Below are 21,436 nucleotides of genomic sequence, written 5' to 3'. Positions count from 1 at the left end.
ACGTCAAAGTCGCCCTGGTGGAATGAGCTATCGGACGTCCTTGTAGCGGTTTAACATCCAAGGTATGTAGGACCTTTTCCGCAGCCGATGAGGGGGTCGCGAAGAAGGTGGGCAGGACAATGGATGAGTGCTTATGATAAGTTGTAAAAACTTTTGGGATGAAACCAGGACTTGTTGACAGAATCACTGTCCTTAAAAGATCTTATGTACGGAGGGTCTATGACCAATGCTTGCAACTCCGAGATCCGTCTAGCTGATGTTATAGCCATTAGAAAGGCCACTTTCCATGACAAGAACTTCGACGACGTGGCCATTGGCTCAAAGGGTGGTTTAATTAACCCTGCTAGCACTATATTCAGGCTCCGCGTTGGTGGAAAATGTTAAACCGGAGGGCATGTCCGGAACAAACCTCTCATGTAAGTGTTTCACTAACATGTCGCTAAACAAGGGAGACTATTTCCTTCTTCTCGTGAACCTAGAGATGGCCGCCAGGTGAACCTTTAGTGATGAAAAGGACAATCCGTTTTTTGCTAGGTGTAGCAGATACGGCAGAAGCTGTTGGAGTAACCCTCAGAGGTTGCACTCCCGTCTGTCCGTGACACCACGCACAGAATTGACACCACGCACAGAATCTTCTCCACTTACACCTGTAGGACTTGTTGGTGGAAGGGGCTCGCGCAGCTTGTAAGATGCTCCGACAGTCCGAGGAAATGTTCAAGGCACCAAATTCTGAAAAGTCAGGAGCCAAGCTATGAGATTGAGACTGTCTGGATTGTGATGCCACACTTAACTCGTCCCGGGACAGGAGGTTGGGAACCCTTGGGAACGTTATCGGATGATCCGCTGACAGGTGAAGCAGGTCCGAAAACCACGGCTGCCTCGACCAACACAGTGCCACCAGGATGACCCGGCACCTGTACCTGCGTATCCACTGCAGAGTTCTCCGTATCAGAGGAAACAGAGGGAAGGCGTAGAGGAACTTCTCCGTCCACGGGAAGGAGAACGCTTCCCCCAGCGAACCTTCCTGTGGCCACCTGCTGGCATACATCTCGCACTTCTTGTTCCTCTTCGTAGCGAAGAGATCCAGCGGAGGCCGTCCCCATTTCTCGAAGACCTTCGACAATGGACCGGTGTCAATTTGTCACTCGTGAATCTGGTCCATATTTCTGCTGAGCGAGTCAGCCTGTTCGTTCCTAACTCCTGGAAGGTGATGAGCTACGATGGATATATCGTGTTTCAGAGCCCAGTGCCACACCTGAGCCTCGATGGAAAGGGTTCTGGATCGTGTGCCGCCTTGCTTCCTCAAGTAAAACATCGCTGTGGTGTTGTCCGTCAAAACTCTCACTGTGGACCCTCTGATGTGAGGCAGGAACGCCCTCAAGGCCCAGCGCACTGCTCTCAGTACCAGAAATTTGATGTGCAGGAGAGATTCCCTCTGAGACCAACGACCTTGTGTTTGCAGAGTGCCCATGTGTGCCCCCCAGCCTGTTAGGGACGTGTCTGTCACTATGGTTAACCGAAACTCCGGCTCCTGTAGGGATACGCCTTTGGATAGATTCTGGAAGCTTTTCCACCACTGAAGAGCTAGTAGCAGCTTGTCGTCGTTGGCGGTCAGTTTGTCTGACCAGAGCCCTTGAGCCTGCGTCCACCGGTCCACCAGAAACTCTTGCACTGGCCTCGAAATGGCGGCAGTTGCCCACCAGAGGAATGCAAGACGCCATAGCGCCCAGGATGGACGTATATTTTCTCACTGACAGTCTGGTATTGATTTTCAACTGACCTGCCAATCGACTGAGTTTGGCGATCCTGTCGAGGGATGGCCTCACTAACCCCGACTGGGTCTCGAACTGTGCGCCCAGGAACACCAAGCTTCTCGACAGCGTTAACAATGATTTCTCGAAGTTTATCGCTAACCCCAACCGTTGTAAGAGGTTCATGGTGGCCTGCAAACTTTTGTGAGTCGACATAGGGGAGGACCCCCTCACCAACGAGTCATGGAGATACGGGTATACATGATGGCCTTGCCTTCTCAGCCAGGCTGCCACCGGGGCCAAACATTTCGTGAACGTTCTGGGAGAAGATTTCAGTCCAAAGGGAAGTACTGTGAACTGGTAGTGAGTCCGCCCTACCACCAACCTTAGGAACTTCTTGTGTCGCCGACACATCAGTATGTGGAAGTACGCGTCCTGCAGGTCCAGAGACGCCAAACTGACCGGATCACTTCATGGAGCGCGAGCATCTTAAACTTTATGCTTTTCAACGATTTGCTTAGATCGCGCAGGTCTAGGATGTGACGCCCCTTTGTTTGGCTTGGTCACCACAAAGTATTGGGAATAAACCCCTTGACCCCTTTGTGACGACGGAACCAATTCTATAGCACCTTTTTGTAGCATAAGTGCTACTTCCTGCTGCAACACGCTCAGATGGGATTGAGCTACAAACGCCGGTGGAATGTGCGGAGGGTTGCTTTTGAATTGCAGGGAATGTCCGTATCTCACAGTGTCCAAAATCCATTGATCCGTTGTCATTTGCTCCCATTCGTTGATGTAGCATGATACCCTGACTCTCAGAACGTTCTGATGCCCGTCATTGCTGGTCCTTGGTCTGCTTATCCCTCGTCGACGAGTAACCTGCTCTCTTCTTGGGGGCCTGGTAGTCCCGGCGACGTTTAGCCGCTTGAGAAGCCCGTCGGTATCCCTGAGAGGGATATGCTGGCCTACTGAAGGATCTGTCCCTCGATTTTGAGAATCTGTAATTTCCCGATGCTCCCCTGAAGGGACGAAAAGACCGGAAAGTTCAAGTCCTCTTTCATGCCCTTCAGGGCTTCGTCTACCTTCTCGCCGATGAGGTCTCCTTCAAAAGGCATAGCCAGTACCTTGTACTGCACCTCCGGTCAGAAGTTGGTGCATTTCAGCCATGCCTGTCGTCGGAGAACCACACCGTTATTCACCTGCTTAAACCCCGAATCCGCGAGGTCCACTGCGATGTTTATGGCATGATTGGAAGCCTCTTCACTTTCCCTGACCAGCAACATAGCCGCTTGTCGATGTTCATCCGGAAGATGCTTCAGCATAGGAGCCAGCCGGTGCCACATCTCCCTGTCGTATCTGGCTACTATGGCTAGAGAATTGGCCGCTTTCACTGTGGTAGCACCAACCGACAGCACTTTTTTGCCAAAAGCATCCTGTCGTCTGGCATCACTTTCCGGGGGAGTCGTGCATTTGTGCTGGGCCCTCGCCTTCCTTGCCGGCAATACCACTGAGTCAGGAGTTGGTTGAGAGGAAAGGCACTTGGGGTAGAATCTGGGGCCTTAAATTTTTTCTCTAGACGACCCTTTATCGCTGGTTCTGAGAAAGGGTGGTGCATGGTCTGCAATCCCTCCTTCCACACATGATCCAGGATGGGTACTGAAGACAGACCTTTTCCCCATGTGGTCGAAAAGAAAACAGTCCTTTTTCTCCTCTTCCTGGGCCAGCCCGAATTCTGTACAAGCCCTGGCCATCATGGTGTGAAATGACCCAATATCGTCTGGGGGAGACGGCTGAGCCAGGCGTCTCAGGGTTTCCAATTCTGCTTCGGACTCCCAGGTTGGATCCCTGGAGGGGGAAAGGGAGACAACTGACGAGGCACTGCTGTCCGAGTCCGAATCCATCAGCTCCCCTTCCTCGTGGCGTGGAGCCGAGAGGTTTGCATCCGGTGGCACTGCCGCGGGGGTTGATGCTGGTGGCTGACGAGACAGGCCCGGGTTGTCGATGGCCGACCTAGCCGGAGTTGTTCGAGGTAGTCTGTCATCCATTGTCTTCAGCAACGTTTGCAACAAAGACTTCCAGCGACAAAAGTGACTGTGGATTGAGCAGGGGGGTAGAACCCGGAATGCTCCCGGAGAGAGGCCTGGTAACCCCTTGTAACCCTAGGTCTGCAGGGCCAGCTATTCTCACATCCTCGTCTCCCGAGGACACCGACAAGGCCTCTTGCTGCAGAAGTGTCTCCGGCAAAACTGTGTCTTATACCTCTGGACGCCAGGCCTCTCGCAGGATCTCCGTCGACGAAGCGATAGTCGGCTCCGTCATCGACGTCGTCTGCGGTCCAGGAACGGTTGAGGCCAACTGCGTCAGCAGCAGAGAAGTAGTCGACGAAAGTGGTGGCCGTGCAGGCCTATGAGGCGTTCCCGCCTTTTCCGAACTCGACCTGCGTTTTTCTGCATCTCGACCCGAGGTCGATCTATGACTATCGCCCGAGGAGAATTTAGATTTTTCTTTTCTGTCTTTCTTCGTTGAAGATGAGGATGACAATGCTTTCTTCGACGAAGAGTCCTTGGAATGGCCTCCCGAGGATTCCCTCTCCGCCGGTCGCGATTTCGATGTCGAGCGGCGCAGGGCCCCTGAAGATTTTGACAGTCGTCGCGTATGCCCCCGCTCCGTCGTTTAACCATGCCACGAGTCTTCGACTCCGATCTTTAAGAGTCTTCTGGGAGAAGCCCTTACATATGTCGCACTTCTCTGCCGAATGACGAGGGTGTAGACAATATAGGCAATCCATATGTCCGTCCCCCTCGTACACCTTCAACCCGCACTTAGCACACGGGCGGAATAGCGCTTTTCCTGACATCAGGAGAAAACTGCAACAGCACAAACTAGACAAAATAGTAGACTACACGAGGTGCTCCCACTACTTTGGAGACGTTTGAAATCTGAAGGGAGCCGCAGGGGTGGGGCATTTATACCGCTACATCCTAGTGGGGCATGCGTGCGCGGCCCAAAACGACAGATAGGACACGAAAGTGTCGAACGTTTTCCTACGGGAAACGGCTTTATAAGCTTACCGAGGGTTCCCAGTCTGTCGACGGGGAATATTCTAAGCATGTGAATCCATGAAAGATCCAATGCTGGAGAAATTCAAAGTTACAGGTATTCAAATAATCTTACATTAAGTGTTTATGCAAGGAACCTTGAGTGTATCAGTCAGTTATAAAGCCTTCTTCAGAAAGGAGCAAATAGAATATTAACACAAATATACTTCAATACTGTACACTGAGTTTCTGGATCAGACAAGGCCCTTTTGGGATGGCCCACAGACCACCTACACCCACAGGTGACTTCAGTAACAAGGGTGCTGGGGACATTAATACCTTACTGTTGGCATTCAGAACACACTAGTCTTTCATTGTTCTCTACCATTAATTCTGGCCTAGCTGCCACTCACCCAGCAGGGTGGCTGTCCTTGCCGGACAGTCAGCCAGCCAATCATCAGAGTGCATTTGGGTCTCCTAGGAGATTAAACACAGGGAGTTTTGGGCACCTCCCACACTTCCTGCCTACCCCAGACACTCTGGAGCCAGAGGCGGGATTCACTCCTGAAGCCTGCAAAAGACCAAACCTGGTTTGGCGCGCAGAGAAAAACTCAAGAAGGACCTTTTCACAAAGCAATGGCAAAAAAAGAAGACTGGGGACCATTTTAACAAAGGAGGCTCAGGCGCCATTTTGAAAAACATGGCTCCAGCGATTTAACGTTACCGGAGCTGCAAACAGTTCACGGTCGGGGTAAATCATGGCAGTTCATTGCAAAACCACTGCCACAAGCCATTCTGAGAGGAAAGGGTAACATGTGAATGCTACATGAGTAACTAGACAAAGGGGCTACTAAGAAACCCCTCCAGCACTCTATGATAAGATAGGGTTTGCTGGGTCTAGAATTTTACAAGACTAAGTGAAGTCAATTTCACTCCACTGTTCTGGGAATCAGTAGTTGATACCAGAGAAAGCATTTAAACCTTTGGAAATATGAAAGACTTCTCTGTGCCACTGCACTGAAGGTGCAGTGTGAATTGTAAAAGATGCCTATGGAGTTGGTTAGACTCCTTAACCAAAAAGAAACCGTAAATTAACTTGCATCAAAATACATGAGTCTCACTATCTCCAGGTTAAAAAAAAAATAATCAAGTCCTCAAAATCTAGCAAAGTTTCTGAGGGTCTCTAAGGTAGAAGGGATTCGCACATTTCTGAGAATTCTCCCCATCAGGTTCGACTCCCCATCAAACCGTATGACCAGGGCATTCACAGACAGCCTAGATCCACTCAATCTGAAACACTACACCTCCACTCCCACGGGAGGCCACGCCCTTGACTAAATATTCAGCACTGCAAACAAATCTACCCACCCATCATGGACGGACAACTCAGCACTTTGTTTCACCATACCACTCAACACTAGTCAGCAGCCAACACCCAACAACGTCCAACAACGAAAGCCCCCTTAGCGTTCCCACTATAGAACAAAGTGGTAATCACCTTAGATCTTGAATTCTCTCAACTCACTCTTCCTCGCAGAAGGACCTCCAGCAATAGAATGCTTCGACCTCTGGCTTACGAATGCCCTCAAACCACACAACCCGTCAAAATGTACTGCGCAGAGATCTGGACCAACACTAAGGTGGTTCACCCCCAATCTCAAAACTCTGAAGCACCATCTGGAACATGCCTGGAGAGCCGATCCCTTCGCTCAAAACAGAACCGCCCTAGTGAGAACAACCAGAATTTACAGATTGGAAATCAGAAAAAGCAGGACATTTTTCTACGAGAATCGAATCCAAAATGCTTGCAACCCAAGTAAGGAACTACATGAGATGATATTTTATTTATATCGCGCTGGTACACAAGTGTTTCAGAGCGCGAAACTCAAAATCATAGCAGAATTCAAATCTCCCTCATGGTCTCGGCTGTCTATTCCGAGCTCTCAAGCCTTATGAGACATCCTCACACCACTTCTACAATGCTGCCATCAAACTTAAAATCCTACCGCCACCACCCACCCGTCCACAGCACCCAGCCAAACCCCCCCCCCGCCCCCCCCACACTCAAATGCTTCTTTTGGCTTTTCCCCCCATCACACACCAAGAATTCCTCTCGCTTGTAGCAGTTAGCCGCCCATCAGGCTCACCTGAAGACCCGTGCCCACCATCAATGCTCAAAAAAATACTAACCTCCATCTGTGCAGGTAACGTCGCACGCACAGTCCTTAATCACTTACATCAGGATCCTTCCCAAAAGCCTGAAAAACATGCTAAACCAAACCCTTTCTCAAAAACCAGCCTTTGACCCACTCCTCCCCCAAAACTATAGACCAATGTCCAATATGTGTTTCATTGCAAAATTGACTGCGCGGCTTACACAGAGCTTGGCCAATTTGCCGAAGCCAACAACCTGCTAGACCCAGACCAATGAGGTTTCAGACCACTAAGGGGGAACAGAATCCCTGCTAGTCTCCATCTGGGACGACCTAAAAAGAACAGCCGACACAGACGGCTCTGCGGTTGTCATCCTGTTAGATCTGTCCGCGGCCTCCGATACCGTCGATCACTCGACTATTAGCCAGACTACAAACACTATAAATCGCAAGCACAGTCCTTTCGTGGATCTCCTTTATCTATAACCGGTCGCAAATCATTTGTCTAGACCAGGTCACAACCAAATCACGCCCAGTTTGTAAAGGAGTCCCCAAGGAGAATCCACTTGACCACTAATCCACCCATGCCCGCAATCATCCGCTCGTACAACCTTACCTGCTACAACTATGCAGGTGATTATCATACTAAAAATCCCAAACTCCGAAGGCTCTGCCAGCCCGGACCCGTCATCATGCCTCTCGGACTGCCAGGGAGAATTTTCAGAAATTTGCCAATTCCCCTCTACCTTAGAGACCCCCAGCAACTTCGCAGGATTTCGAGGACTTGATTTCTTTACCTGGCTAGAGCGAGACCCTTTTTCCCCCCACTCTCTCATGTATTCTAATGTGATTTTGAACAGTGTTTCTTTTGGTTGTGGAGTCTGACAAACTACATATGCATCATCTTTTACATTGTGTCACCCAGCACCTTCAGTGCAGTCTTTCAGATTTCCCAAAGGTTTTAATACCATGTCTGGGATAAACTACTGTTTTAAAGAGCAGTAAAGTGAAATTGGCTTTACTTACAGGTGTAACTTTCTAGAAACAGCACACACTATCTTACAATAGGGTTCTGGAGGGGTTACTGAGTATATTTTTAGGTTACCCTTTCCTCGATGAATGGCTGGTGGCAGTGGTTTACTTTTAACTACTGTGGTGTGCATTTGTTCGCAACTGCAGTAAAGCACCCAAGGGTGCCATTTTTCTCAAAATGGCTCCGTCTTTTTTCGCCATTTCTTTGTGGAAAGGTTATTCTTGAGAATTACTCTACAAGCCAAACCAGGTTTGGTCCATTTGTAAGTTTTGCCTTTGGCAGGATTAACGAGTGAAGTCCGCCTCTGGCTCCAGGCGGGGGCAGGAAGCGAGGGAGGTGCCACAAACTCCCTGTGCTTAGTCTCCTCGGAGACAGGAATGCACTCTTAGGTGATTAGCCAGCTGGCTGTCCAGCAAGGACAGCCACCCTGCTGGGTGACTGACAGTTAGGCTGGAATGAATGGGAGAAACCGGCATAAAAGGCGAGGCTTTTTGGCTTGGAAGGTAGAGTCCACCACTGGAAAAAGGAATCCAAAGAACAACTTGAAGAGGACACCTGCTGCAACTCCTGGACTGTTGGTTTGCCCGGTGAAGCCGTGCTGCTGTGCTGAAACTCCAGTTTCGTTTCGACTAGAGAAGCCCTGCAAGGACGACTTCTCCCCTTGAGTGGATGGGACCAATCAACTCCAAAGTAAGCCACCTGGATATCCTCTCGGATCTGACTGAAATTCCACTGCAGATGTTGCTGGAACATGATTAGCCAGGGAGAGTAACACCAGATCGTGTGCGTTGCTTTTAAGCTGGGCACGAGTTCCAGGAAGATCCTCTGCACTCCCAGGAAGCAGGATTGACAGAGCCACCACAGAGTGCAGGACTCCAGATGCAAGGAAAGCCCATCTCGACAGCCAGGAACCGCGATGTTGCTATGTGCAATAGACGCGAGGAGCTGAAACACCGAAGTGCCATTTTTTTTTTTTTTTTTTTTTTTTAAGATTGCCGGTTGCGCCCGTTGACCGTCCCATTGCAGTGCAGAAGTCCCCACACGTCCTCCCTCTTGTCCCCACAACTGAGGCCCAGGAACACCAGGATCTGCAGAGCTGCACAGGAACAGAAGCCATCTGCTGCACTTTTCCTCAGCCTAAAGGTACTGTACAGTCTAAGAACTTATCTCGTGTAACTGCACTTGTTCTCGGTTGGTGAGACTCGGTGTGGTTGCTCTGTAGAGTTGCTGACAGCTTCTTTACTTCACAAGCCTAAACATCTTGTGGCCCTGCTTCAATGTCTTTTTTTCTACAAAGACTTTTAAAGACATTTTGCAAGACTTTTACCTACCTCTAAGAAGTGCTTCAGCTCAACTAGACTTTTGCCCAATTGACTTTGGTTTAGCCCAGCTCCCTGAATGACTGATCATCCCTCTGTTAGTGTGTTTTGTCTTACTTCCAGGAAGGGGTCAACTAACTTTGAATTGGGGGGGGTTTACAAAAGTACTTGCGTGCTTTGAGAATATTTGTGCGATCTCTTGTTTTGTCCCAATAACCTCTCTTTGATAAACTCTCAAGTCTGATTCATAATGGCAACAGTAGTATATTACTGTAATAGTGTCTTAGTTACTGAAGTCACCAGAGGGTGTAGGAAGTGTCTGGGTGCCATCCCAAATGGTTACTTGCTGATTTAGAGAAACCAAGTGCATTTTGGAGTGTATTTCTGTATTATACTGCCCCCTTCTGAAGAATGCTTAAACAGACTGTTAAATTAATAATTGTTTAATGTTATGTTACTTTGCATATAGCGCCTTATGCATCATTGGTATGGCCTCAAAGCGCTGGTAGGTTGAACGCCCTCGGGAACCGCAGTTCAAGTCAGTAGAGAGAGTGTCGTATTGTGCGTGGGCGCACCGGATATGTGCGCAGCTGGTGTGGTTGTTGCATGATAGCCGCTTCTGAGGCCCGAGGAGACGCCTAAACTAGCCGGTATGTGCTCAGCTAGCTGTGTTATTAGGATGATGTGTTTGTGGGGTCATGTTAGTAGGAGAACAGCTAGGCCGAATGTGTCATAGCATAGCTGTGTTCTGAGTAAGCGTAGTAGTGTGATGTGGTGGTTATCAGTAAAGCACCTGCGACCAAGCACGAGAGCAGGACAGGGGGCACACATAGCGGCATACGTATATAAAGAGACAGGATGGATAGGGTAAACATGTGATACAGATAACACGGGGATACAAGTACATAGCATATACATAGAAATAGGAGATACAGAGATCTATCCACTCCATCCACTAAACTTAAGCACAGTGATTATATTAGGCACACTTTCTAGATTCAACCCCAGCAAAGTGACGCTACTAGGCATACTTTTCAGATTCAACCCCAGCACAGTTACTCTATTAGGCACACTTCCCAAGTTCAAACTTTGGCACAGTAACGCTATCAGGGCACACTCTATGTTGGGAGTACAGTCTAGATGGAAGGGTTCACTATTGTGATGCTGTTAGGCTACGAAAAATCGTTTGACCTTAATATGTGAGAGTACAATGTAACAGTGATACTTTTAAGATTTTTTAAGTAGAAGTGGAAGGGATTTCTGGCATGAAGTAATTGCCTCAGTCATCACTCTTACCACACTTACTTTTTGGTTGGTGGATGATGGCAGGCTACTGGCTTCTCCTGCGGATACCTGCAGATACCATCTGGAGCCGCCTCGTTGGAGGAGTCCTTTGCCTCAGGGTCCTTAGCCGATGGGGCTGCTGGGCGAGGGCAGCCCTGGAGTTATCAGTAATGTCCCCTTCGAATGGGCCAATCGGGTCGTGGGAGATGGGTTAGGCAAAACCAGAAAGCAAGAGCGAGGGGGTGTGGGCGGGCGTGAGTTTTTGAAGTTATTTTGGACAGAATGGGGGCTCAGAAGGAGGCTCCATTCACCTTGGGTACCACGAAGGAAAAAAACTGGAGTGAGCTCTTGGTGTAAAATTCAGGGTTTTGTTTGATAATGAATAGCACAATTGAATACATCTTACTATCCATCTGGAGATGGCATTTTTCGAAAAATGCGGTCTCCTTCTCTGCCTGTTGCTATGGAGACAAACAGTTGATCGGTTTTTCTAAGCGGTCTGGTCTTGTTTACATAGTAAATAACCGCTCTCCTCACATCTAGAGTGGAGTTTTACCTCAGCTGAGCCAATTGGTTTCTGAAAGAAAGCCGGAAGCTCAATGGATTGGTTCACGTGGAATTTAGAAATGAATTTAGGGGAGAACCTAGGATGTGTACGTAAAACCAATTTATCTTCGTGAATGATAAAGAAAGGATCCTGCACTGACAATGCTTGCAATTCACTAACTCTTCTTATGGAAGTATTAGCCACTAAAGCGGCAGTTTTGTATGTCAGGTGTTTAAAGCTTGACTTATGCATAGGCTCGAATGGGGACCCCCATGAGCTTTGCTAACACTACATTGAGATTCCCAACCTGGTGGTGGGTTTGAAATAGGAGGGAGTCTTTACACTCCTTCCATTAATGCTATAATGACTGAAATATTCCACCACAATACCATGCTTTGAGAGGTGGTGTAGCCGATAAAGGCGCCAGGTGGACCTTTATAGAGTTGAACACTAAGCCAGAGTCTAACAAGTGGAGCATATAGTTGAGCAGGACTACATTCTATGGGGTTTGTTTGGACTGGCACCAAATTATGAATGTCTTCCACTTGTCGAAATAACAGTGTCTAGTGTTAGGTTGCCTTGCTTCTTTGAGGATATCCATACACCGCTGTGGTAGATTGAGGTGTCCGAACTCTGACTTCAGGAGCCATTCTGCCAAGTTCATTGAGTGTGGTTGAGGGTGTACCGTTCCTCTGTTGGGTTAACAGGTTGGTTAGGTACAGGAGTTTGATGGGAATCGCACATAGCCAGTTTGCGCAGCTGCCGATACCATGGTTGTCTCGCCCACATAGGAGCAACTAGGACTAGCGTCATCGGTTCTCTGTGTATCTTTTTCACCACCCTGCTCTCATTAACGGTGTCGGGCGGGGAGGCAATGGGGGGTTGGGGGGGGGGGGGGTGGGAGTATGTTGGCATGGGGTGGCGGGATGCGTAAACAAATTTCCCTGACCAGTTCATCCATAGGGCAGTATTGCTGGGGGAACCTTGACGCGAAGCCTGGGCATTGCTCGTTTTCTTTTGTATTGTGGGATAGCCTCATTAGGAGACTATGTTGTCTAGGACGCTTGAGTGTAGTTGCCACTCCTGTTCCTCTGGTAGGGGATCTCTGTACAGAATCCGCTAGATTGTTGAGTACCCCTGGAAAGTGTTGGGAGGATAGGGATATCCCCAATTTGAGTGCCCACCTCCATATTCTTTGTGCCAACTTGGATAGATTTGAAGAGTGTGTGCCCCCGTTTGTTGATATAGAACATGGCAGTTGTGCTGTCTGTTAGAATTAGAACCGACTAGTTCATCAGTTGCATCTCGAACACCTGAAGTGCTTTGAGTACTGCTAATAGTTCCAGTAGGTTGATATGGTTCTGTGCAGTGACTTGTGTCCACAGATAGTGTGCTGAAGGTGATGAGGCCCCCCCCCCCCCCCAATCCGGAAAGTGACGCGTCTGTCAAGACAACCACTTGCGCCTCGGGATCGTGGAAGGGTTTTCCCTTTAACAGGTTCTTTTTCAAACACCAGCTTAGGTTTTGTACCAGTGTTGGTGAAACAACCACTAGATCGTCCCACTGACTACTTGCTTGAGAACATTGTTTTGCCAACCACTCCTGCATTCATTGCCTGCGCAGATGAGCATGTGGGACTAGATAAATGCACAATGCCATCATGCCTACTAATCGCATTGCTTTGCGTATGCTTATCTGGAGACCGGCTTGATACTGGTGTATTTGCCGAATCATGTTTTGCACTCCTTCCATGGATGGAAAGGCTAGGCCTATAATCAAGAAACCTTGTGTGTAAAAGTTTATTGTAAAAGTTTATTTGAATACTTGGCACTGTGAATCTGTAACTCCCCTATAGCTCACATTGACCTCTCTTAAGATAAGCATGGCTGCTCAATCATACTACCAACCTGTGTAGTGCAAGCTTATACCAAAGGTTGGGTTCCTATTGCAAGGTGGTCAGGGTTGTTGTAGTACACCCAAAAGGCTAATGCATACAATCTTGTCTAACACGGACATTGATCACTGGATGACGACCAACCACCTAATCCACAACCAGGGGAAAACTGAAATCCTAGTCTGCTGAAAACTTCACTCATTCCCCCAACCAATCCCATGGCCCAAATCACTAGAACAAGCACCTGCACTCTCTAACGTTATTAAAAACCTTGGAGGCGAATTTGACTCAGATTTATCCCTCATCAAACACCAAGAGTATCCATAACCTGTTTCTTCCACTTACGCATCCTCAGGCGGATTTGCCCCACCTCACTTATCCACATCGATTCTCAGCCATCAACTCCATCATCCTTTCCCGCCTAGACTGCGCAAACTGCCTACACCTAGCCCCAGCATCTCAACCAAGTTAACTCCAAATAATCCAAAATGCTGCAGCACGCCTGCTCATTAATCTGCCCTCCAGGGAACACATAAGCCCTACCCTGAGAGTCCGCCACTGGCTCCCAATTGCCCGAGGCATCACCTTCAAAGCCATGTGTATCACTCACCAGGCAGTACACAACAACCGCCGTGAATTTCTCAGTCAAAATTGTCCCCTACCAACCGTCGAGGCACCTCAGATCTCGCACTGAATTTCGCCTAGTGATCCCCACCCCACAGCTCCATTAGACTTGCCAGTTCCTCCCTCTCCGTCGAAGCGCCAATTTAGAATTCCCTTCCATTGCACATTCGCAACACTGAAAACCACCTGAAATTCAGAAAGGCCCTTAAAACCAGGTTCTTCCCAATAGTCTTAATCAACTGCTCTCCCGGTGAATACGCCAATATTAAATCCCTGCGCATCAATCACAACTCATGGGCCGGCAGCTCTCGCAGCGGCTTCTCCCGACACCGACTGATACTCCTGGTAAGCCAGCAGCCTTCGTTGTAACATCTGACCGACCATCAACCCACCCACAACACTCCCAAAGGACAAGCAATCCAGGCAAACCAGCAGTGGTCGCTGTGGCACACTCGCTACATTCCCACCGTGCCCCACGCGCCGACTCACAAGAGAGATGACTAACAATGAAATGGGAAACACAGGGTAGCGGAAGCACATCAAGTAATTCACTGCCACTCTCAACCTGCTTCGCTCACTCAGGGAACCTCTCAACACTAGCAATCTCCCACTACTAAGTTATACCCAAATCTAGGTTCAGCAAACAATCAAATCCTGCCACACTATGTAAACCTACTGTATTATAGGCTGAAACCTACAGCACTATGAAGCCTAGGCAACCCCGCCCACCATGCAGGATGCTCAAATCTATATGTAGCCTCATCCCCTATTGGTTATATGAGACCTGTATTTGTAGACCGAAGCTTGTTGCACATGATACAGGATTCCCAAATACAGGTGTAGCCTCCATCTTTGCTTACTGTATGATTAAACCTAGTGCATTGTGATGCCTGACCTCTCTCCCACTGTACAGGATTCTCGGTTCTAGGCGTGGCCTCCGTCTGTTTAAGATATGCAGATATCTGCTACATTGTGAAAACTACGCCCTTTGGTATAGGACTCAATTCTAGACCTGGACATCTATTGCCCGAGCCAAGTAATCTCGGAGCCTACGGTACGTCTATTTTCAAACCACCAGAGTGGACACAGGCTGCAGGCATGGCCAAGCATCCTTGCACAATAGAATAAGACTACGGCCAAGCACGTCCGGTCTGGTGCACACAGTCCAGACTGAAACACCTGATGTACTTCAACACCTCTGCCACTAGCATAAAGCGACCACCACCCGAAAGGAATCTGTTATAGCTGGCCTCACATAGACTCTATCCAATAGCAATCTATCTCCAACCTTCAAAACAGCACCCACCCATGTGTCGAACCTCTCTTGGGCTGCTTAGTCGAGCCTTGCCAGTCACCCAAGTCGTAGAATTGCAACATGCACACATGCATCTTTTAAACTGCCTAGAATTCCCAACCACACTGACTACAGTCACCAAGGGCTTTAAACCGAGGAAAAAGCAAATTGAAGTGTACTTGACAGCCCAAAGGAGAGGCTGCTGTACTAGGATGGTTACTAGAGCTGAAAAACATTGAAATGCAAAAAGCATTTTATCCAACATTTCAGGATGACAAACTGGATATTGCGACAGCCAATATGCAATCATTCACCATCCTGGCTTCCATCTTACAGCATCCTATGCACAGCCCTGCCCGTACCTGCATCTGGGAGCCCACAACTGTGTTACTTGCGATCAGCTCTGTCTTCTTGAAAGCTTCCAATGCAGCTGCTTTACGGATGGACTCTTTGCATGCTCGGATGTGCCGCTCCAGAAGGCTCTGCATGTCTGTGCTGTACTGGTTCGAAAAGGCTTCCTCATACTGATCCGTCCAGAGACGGATTCGGTTCTCCCAGCCTTCCGTGGTATTCTCATCAAGAGGGAGCGTTTCGGTAGGAGAGTTCTGCAATGAAAACCAAGGTGCTAATAAGAACATTTCAGCAAAATTTACTGAGAACCTTAAATAACATACCAAGGATCCCAAAATCCTACTACACTTAAAAACAATACTAAAGGGAAGAAGGGTAATAAAACCACCTTAGAAGAGGTGTCTAGATGTTTCCAAGGATTGAGACGAGGCCATGCATTTCCATGAAAATGACTCCAGTACCAGAGACCTAAAAACCTTAAACGGTCATTCAGAGGGACCTACACCACGAGAGCAGATATGGTCTTCTGTCGCCTTCTATTCTTGTCAAAGGACTAATATGCCTGTACTGTTTGCCAGTGTGGTGTAAAATCAGAATACAAACCCTGGGAGAGTGCCAGCAGTTCTAAGCAGTGGGCAGGAGGTTGGAAGAGAAGGTGGATTTAACTGTTGTAAACTTTGGCCTCCAGCGTCACCAAGACACCACAAAAAATAAAGCATGTTTACCATTAGTATGACAGGGTGTAACATTTTTAATTAGAAGCTACCAACGAGTTATAAAAAGTCAATTGCCACCTCAATTCTACACATTCACAGCACACCATTGCTTACTCCCCGAGAGAATTATCCCTAGCAAATGGCTAGTGGCAGCTGTAAATGTTGAGCCCAGATTATAATGTACAGTTAGGTTTCTTGGTTTCATTGTTCGATAACTGGTCCTTTGAGCATGGAAGAAGTTTTCTAAAAATGGGAGAACATTTTAAATGCACATCATCAAAATATTGAACCGACACAGACTCCGATTTTGCAGTGAATCCCCAGTGTGCCTTTCAAGCATCAGGCCAAATAAGAGGAGCAAGAAACCCTATCTTCCATCAACTCTTCCTACAGTGGCATTCTAAAAAAAGTACCTCCAGTGTAATGGTAGCCAAAGAAGAGCTACTCGAGTGCACTGTTGCACACTTCTAGAAGTCGTCCCAAACCCACCATAGAGGTTTTCTACCTTCCCAATATGGTCATGACAACTTTTCTTCACCTGCAAAGTCATAGGCAAGAAGCTACAATATTCTATTAGGCCTCTACAGCTAGAATCAGAGATTACGCCATCTTCATTGTCTCATACATGCCTAGAACCAGAGATCTCGGGTACAGTTATGATTCATTTACATGTGAACTGACCACATTTTCAGAGAATCAAGATTGATTTTCGTTTCGTGATGTGCTCCAAGAAAAGGGTGTAGTAATTAGAAAAAAGTACTGTAGGTAATTGCATTGTGGCATGTAAAAGTATATGCGCAAACGAGTCCCTCCTGCACTCAATACCCACCCCACAAGGCAATTGATGCAGATTCTGTGAAATGCATCAAGTAGCCTTATCGTAACATAACTCATTAAGTGCATACGGGGGGTGGGGGGTATGTGGTGGGTATCACATTTGGGACTGTTAGGCAAGAATGCATGCAGTACTCTTTGACAGACACCAACCTTGTCCTCCTGGCTATAGGTAAGCCATCATTTGGTATATGTCTGTACTACACAGGTTGTTAGTGTGGCTGAACAGCCAGGCTTATCTCAAGAGAGTTCAATATGAGCAGTAGGGTGTTTACACGGTGGTTCACAGCGACAAGTATTCAAATAAACTCGTATATTCAATGTTGCTTGATTAAACAATTAGTAATTTAACAGACAGTTGAATAAGCCTTCATCAGAAGGGAGCAATATATAAGTAAAACAAAAAACACTTCAAAAGAAACTTAGTTTCTCTAAATCCCCTTTTGGGATGGCACATAGATGGTTCCTACACCCTGAGGTGACTTAAATAACTACGACACTGAACATTAATATATCACTGGTACATTTAGAGCATTACCGAGTTTGGTGTCAAAGAAAATGGTTTGGGAATAAAATAAAGATTACACAAATATTCTGAAGCAGGTAAGTACTTTTGAACCCCCCAATTCAAAGTAAATTAACCCTTTCCTGGAGGAAAGGTACAGCACAAAGTCAGAGGTAAGAAGAGTCTTTCAGGGAGATGGGCCAGCCAAAGTTAAATGACCAAAAGTGTAGGTGAGCTGAAGTACCTCTTGCAAGTAAAAGTCTTGCACAATGTTTTAGAAGTATTTGTAGAAAAAATAGAATCACTATTCTAGGGCCACAAGCTGGGAGGCTTGTGAGGGGCAAAGCTGCAAGCAACTCTGCAACAGCAACCAAGACAAGTCTGAGAACTAGCAAGGCTACACGACAAGAGGCAGTCCCCTTAGTTTACAGTACCTTTGGTTAGAGGAAATTGGTTCAGCTGGCTTCTGTTCCTGTGTAGGTCTGCAGATCCTGTTCCTGGGCCTCGGTCGTGGGGACAAGAAGGAGGTGGTCTGGGGACTCCTGCACTACGACTGGAAGATCGGCAGCAGCAATGGGCGAACTTCAAATCAGCAGCACATCGCGGTTTCAGATCCTTGCGGTTATCGCAAATAAAACAGTGGTTCTCGGATTCCACTATGGATATTCCTCACATCAGGGGTCCAGCACTCTTGAGGTGGCTCAGGCATGGTCAGTCTTGCTTCCGGGGAGTCCGGAGGATCTTCCTGGAGCTCAGGTCCGACTTAAAGACACTCACTCGATTCTGGTGTTCCGCTCCCTGGCACTTCGGTTCTTGCAGCAGCAATTTAATTACAGCCAGCTCCGAGAGAATTTCCAGATGAGCTTGTCTTGGGGGTCGATTGGTCCCACCAACCCAAGGGGAGAACTCCAGCCCATCACCCTTGGATGCATTCCTGTAACCAAGGAGACTAAGCACAGGGAGTTCCCAGCACCTCCCTCGCTTCCTGCCCCGCTAGATGCGCTGGAGCCAGGGGCGGGCTTCACTCGTGAATCCCGCCAGAGACAAAACGAACAAAGGGACCAAACCTGGTTTGGCACGCAGAGTAAATCTCAAGAAGGACAAAGGGGAGCTGACTCCTCATACGGGGTGCACTGCTGTTGTCAAAATATGAGTTGGGAACAAAGTTACAAACATATAAAGCTTAGAGTAAATTTGAAATAAGTAGTATTCAGACAGAATCTCAGGGTCACAAAAACATTTTTATATGATAGATTGTAAACAGATCTGCCGAAACGTTTCGGCCCACACCAGGTCCTTCTCAAGGCAAAACTGTATATTAGATGATCAAGAAAACCATATAGCATAACATTTCAAAGAAACAAAGAAAATCCAAAACATATATGCCCCATTGGGTAAGTTGAATACAGGTGCAGTCCAGCAAATAAATTGGAAAGAATAAACACAGGTCATTACCTGTAGATTAGTATCATCATATCCAGAAAAAGATTGTGGAACCAAGCGACCCAAAAAAAGGAAGGGGGTGGAGGGAGGAAAAGGTTCCGGATTAACAATCAACCAGAATCAATATCACAAAATGTTGTGGTTCAATAGATAGCCACCAAAAAAAACGATGAATAGGTACTCTATTTTACCGATCAGTGTTTTTTTGGTCGCTTGGTTCCACAAAATCTTGTTCCAGATACGACCATAATCTACAATGGTAATGAATTGTTATATTTGTTGCATATTATAATTTCTTGTTCTCCTGGGTTTCTCTGTTGTACTTGGCCCTTTACCCCTATCTCTCTATATATATTATTTTGATGTGTGTGGTGTTAAATGGGAAAGAATAAACACAGGTTGTTTGGTGGACTGCACCTGTATTCAACTTACCCAATGGGGCATATATGATTTGTTTTTTTCTTTTTTCTTGTTTCTTTGAAATGTTATGCTATATGTTTTTTTTTTATCATCCAATATACAGTTTTGCCTTGAGAAGGACCCGGTGTGGGTCGAAACATGTGTCAGATCTGTTTACAATATATTAAGGATAATGGGCACAGGTCACAAGGGATAGTATTTCAAACACGACCAGTCAACATGCATTTTTGAATTTCGTAAACAAGTCAGGCAAAACTCTGCAACTACCACTAGATGTCGGCCTCTGCACCCCAAGTGATTCTAAGCAGATCCACAAGCCTCAAAAATATACATACACACCACTAAGTTAGGTAACCCACTAGGAGTTACACACTCATAGCAGGGGGGACAGATGTTAAGCACATAAATACATAGCCTAATTAGAAGGCCCCAGCACCATGTACAAAAACGTCATACATCCAGCCCTTGCCGGTACAGTCTCTTGAAGTCTTTCAGATGTCCCAAAATGTTCCACAGGGGAAAGGCTAGTAGGCCAGAAGAGCCATCTACTATTGCAGGAAAGCTGTGGAATTAGTGCATGATTTGAAAGGTTCAAGGAATCACATTGCAAATTATTCAGACCTCCATGGGCAATTGCAACATGCAAATAGGCACTTAAGGGTCTTAAGACGAGTCCCCCAGACAGCGCAATGCCCCGTGATCAAGGGATAAAAGTAAATGCAGGAGATGAGTGAGTCTCACTCGCATTCAAAGTCAATGAAAAAATCCCAGCGATTTCAACAATAGTGCTAGTAGGCTCAGGACAGGGTGCAAGATTTGCTAAAAGAAATGGTTCAGGTTTGATTCTGTTAAGCAGCACACAAACTATGTACATGTGCACCGTAAGTGTGGGAGCGGCATAGCATACCAGGCACGGTATAAGAGACTAGGTACAAAAATCTAAAATGTTACCATCAGGCAGGCATATTATTGATAGGGTGCAGTTAAATTATTCAGTATACTGTTGATCTGGTATCTGTAGAATTGACATATTTTATGTGTTCCCATACACCACTACCTGTAAACCCTGCAACTTAATTGTATTGAACTATGAAACGTAACACCAACGTTTTTCTTCATTAAAAACATCTATAGGAGGGTTGCTGTGGTAGTGAAGGGTCCGTTCATAGAAATCACACTATGACCAATTCACAAATGCTGCCAGTTCCTTCCACAAACCCACCCGGAGTGGTTTGGGCTAGCTTGCTATTATCTAGTGCATGTATTCACGAAAAAAAGCAATGCCTGCATCATAGCATCTCAACAAGACATGTAAACAAATACCTATTCACATGCTGCCTTTTCCGTAGCAGACACATTCATTGTGATGGCAATACATTGACCACAGAAGTAGGACAGTCCATGTCGAAGCCCTAGTTCAGTGCTATCAAAAACGCAATCTAGTCACTAACGACAGGTAGAGTATGTTAGGCAAGATTGTATGTAGTAACCCTGTGGCAGACTACCCCAGTCTTGTCCTCTTGGCAATAGGTAACCCAAGCTTTGGCATAGGCTTGTACTATACAAGTTGGTAGAGTGACTGAGCAGCCAGGCGTATCTCAAGAGGGGTCAATATGAGCTGTAGGGTTAAATGTTAAAGGTATTTGTACCGCGCACCGCCACCAACGTAATTGGTCCCCAAGCGCTCTGGTGGATCTGTAAACGATAAGGTGGGATGGGTTAGTAATGTGAAGAGGGAGTAGGATAGTGAGAGGAGTGGTTCTGTTGGCAGCTTCAACTCGGTATACACCGGGTGCTGAGCTTTGGTGCGGTATTAGATCGGTGTCAGTCCGCGTGTGCTGTTGCGCCGGTTTATGTGTTGTTGCAGTGTTGTGAAGTGCGTGCGGCTTGCTGTGTGAGAGATGGTTGTATGAGTTTGAGTGAGAAGTATGCAGAGTTTGAGCGTATATTGGTTACTGGGTTACTTGACCTTTAGCATGCTAAGATTCACAGTTTTGTCCAAGTGTGGCACTTCACAATCCTATCTAGATGCAGCGCAGGCCAATGTTTAGAATTCCATCCAGGTGTGGGCATGCCAACATTCACAATCCCATCTAGATGCGGCGCAGGCTGGTGTTTAGAAATCTGTCTAGGTGTGGGCATGCTAACATTCACACTTTTATCTGGATGCTACGCAGGCTGGTGTTCACAATTCTAAGTGTGGCATATGCTGACATTCAAGTTTCATCTA

General features: G+C 47.1%; 1 protein-coding gene across 5 annotated transcripts in view; it reads right to left on the bottom strand.

Moving 5' to 3' along the window:
- SETD5 (SET domain containing 5) overlaps positions 1-21,436 on the bottom strand; it is an 875,459-nt gene that overhangs the window by 434,830 nt on the left and 419,193 nt on the right. For all 5 annotated transcript variants that reach the window (XM_069643234.1, XM_069643237.1, XM_069643236.1 and 2 more), the window contains exon 9: positions 15,300-15,542. In XM_069643234.1, the coding sequence (XP_069499335.1) occupies positions 15,300-15,542 (243 nt within the window). The remainder of the gene's footprint in view (positions 1-15,299; positions 15,543-21,436) is intronic.

Source organism: Ambystoma mexicanum, chromosome 2p, assembly GCF_040938575.1.
Source record: "Ambystoma mexicanum isolate Mex_15411 chromosome 2p, UKY_AmexF1_1, whole genome shotgun sequence".
NCBI lineage: Eukaryota > Metazoa > Chordata > Amphibia > Caudata > Ambystomatidae > Ambystoma > Ambystoma mexicanum.
The sequence above is the reverse complement of the archived record's forward strand: the minus strand, read 5'-3'. Positions and strand labels throughout refer to the sequence as shown.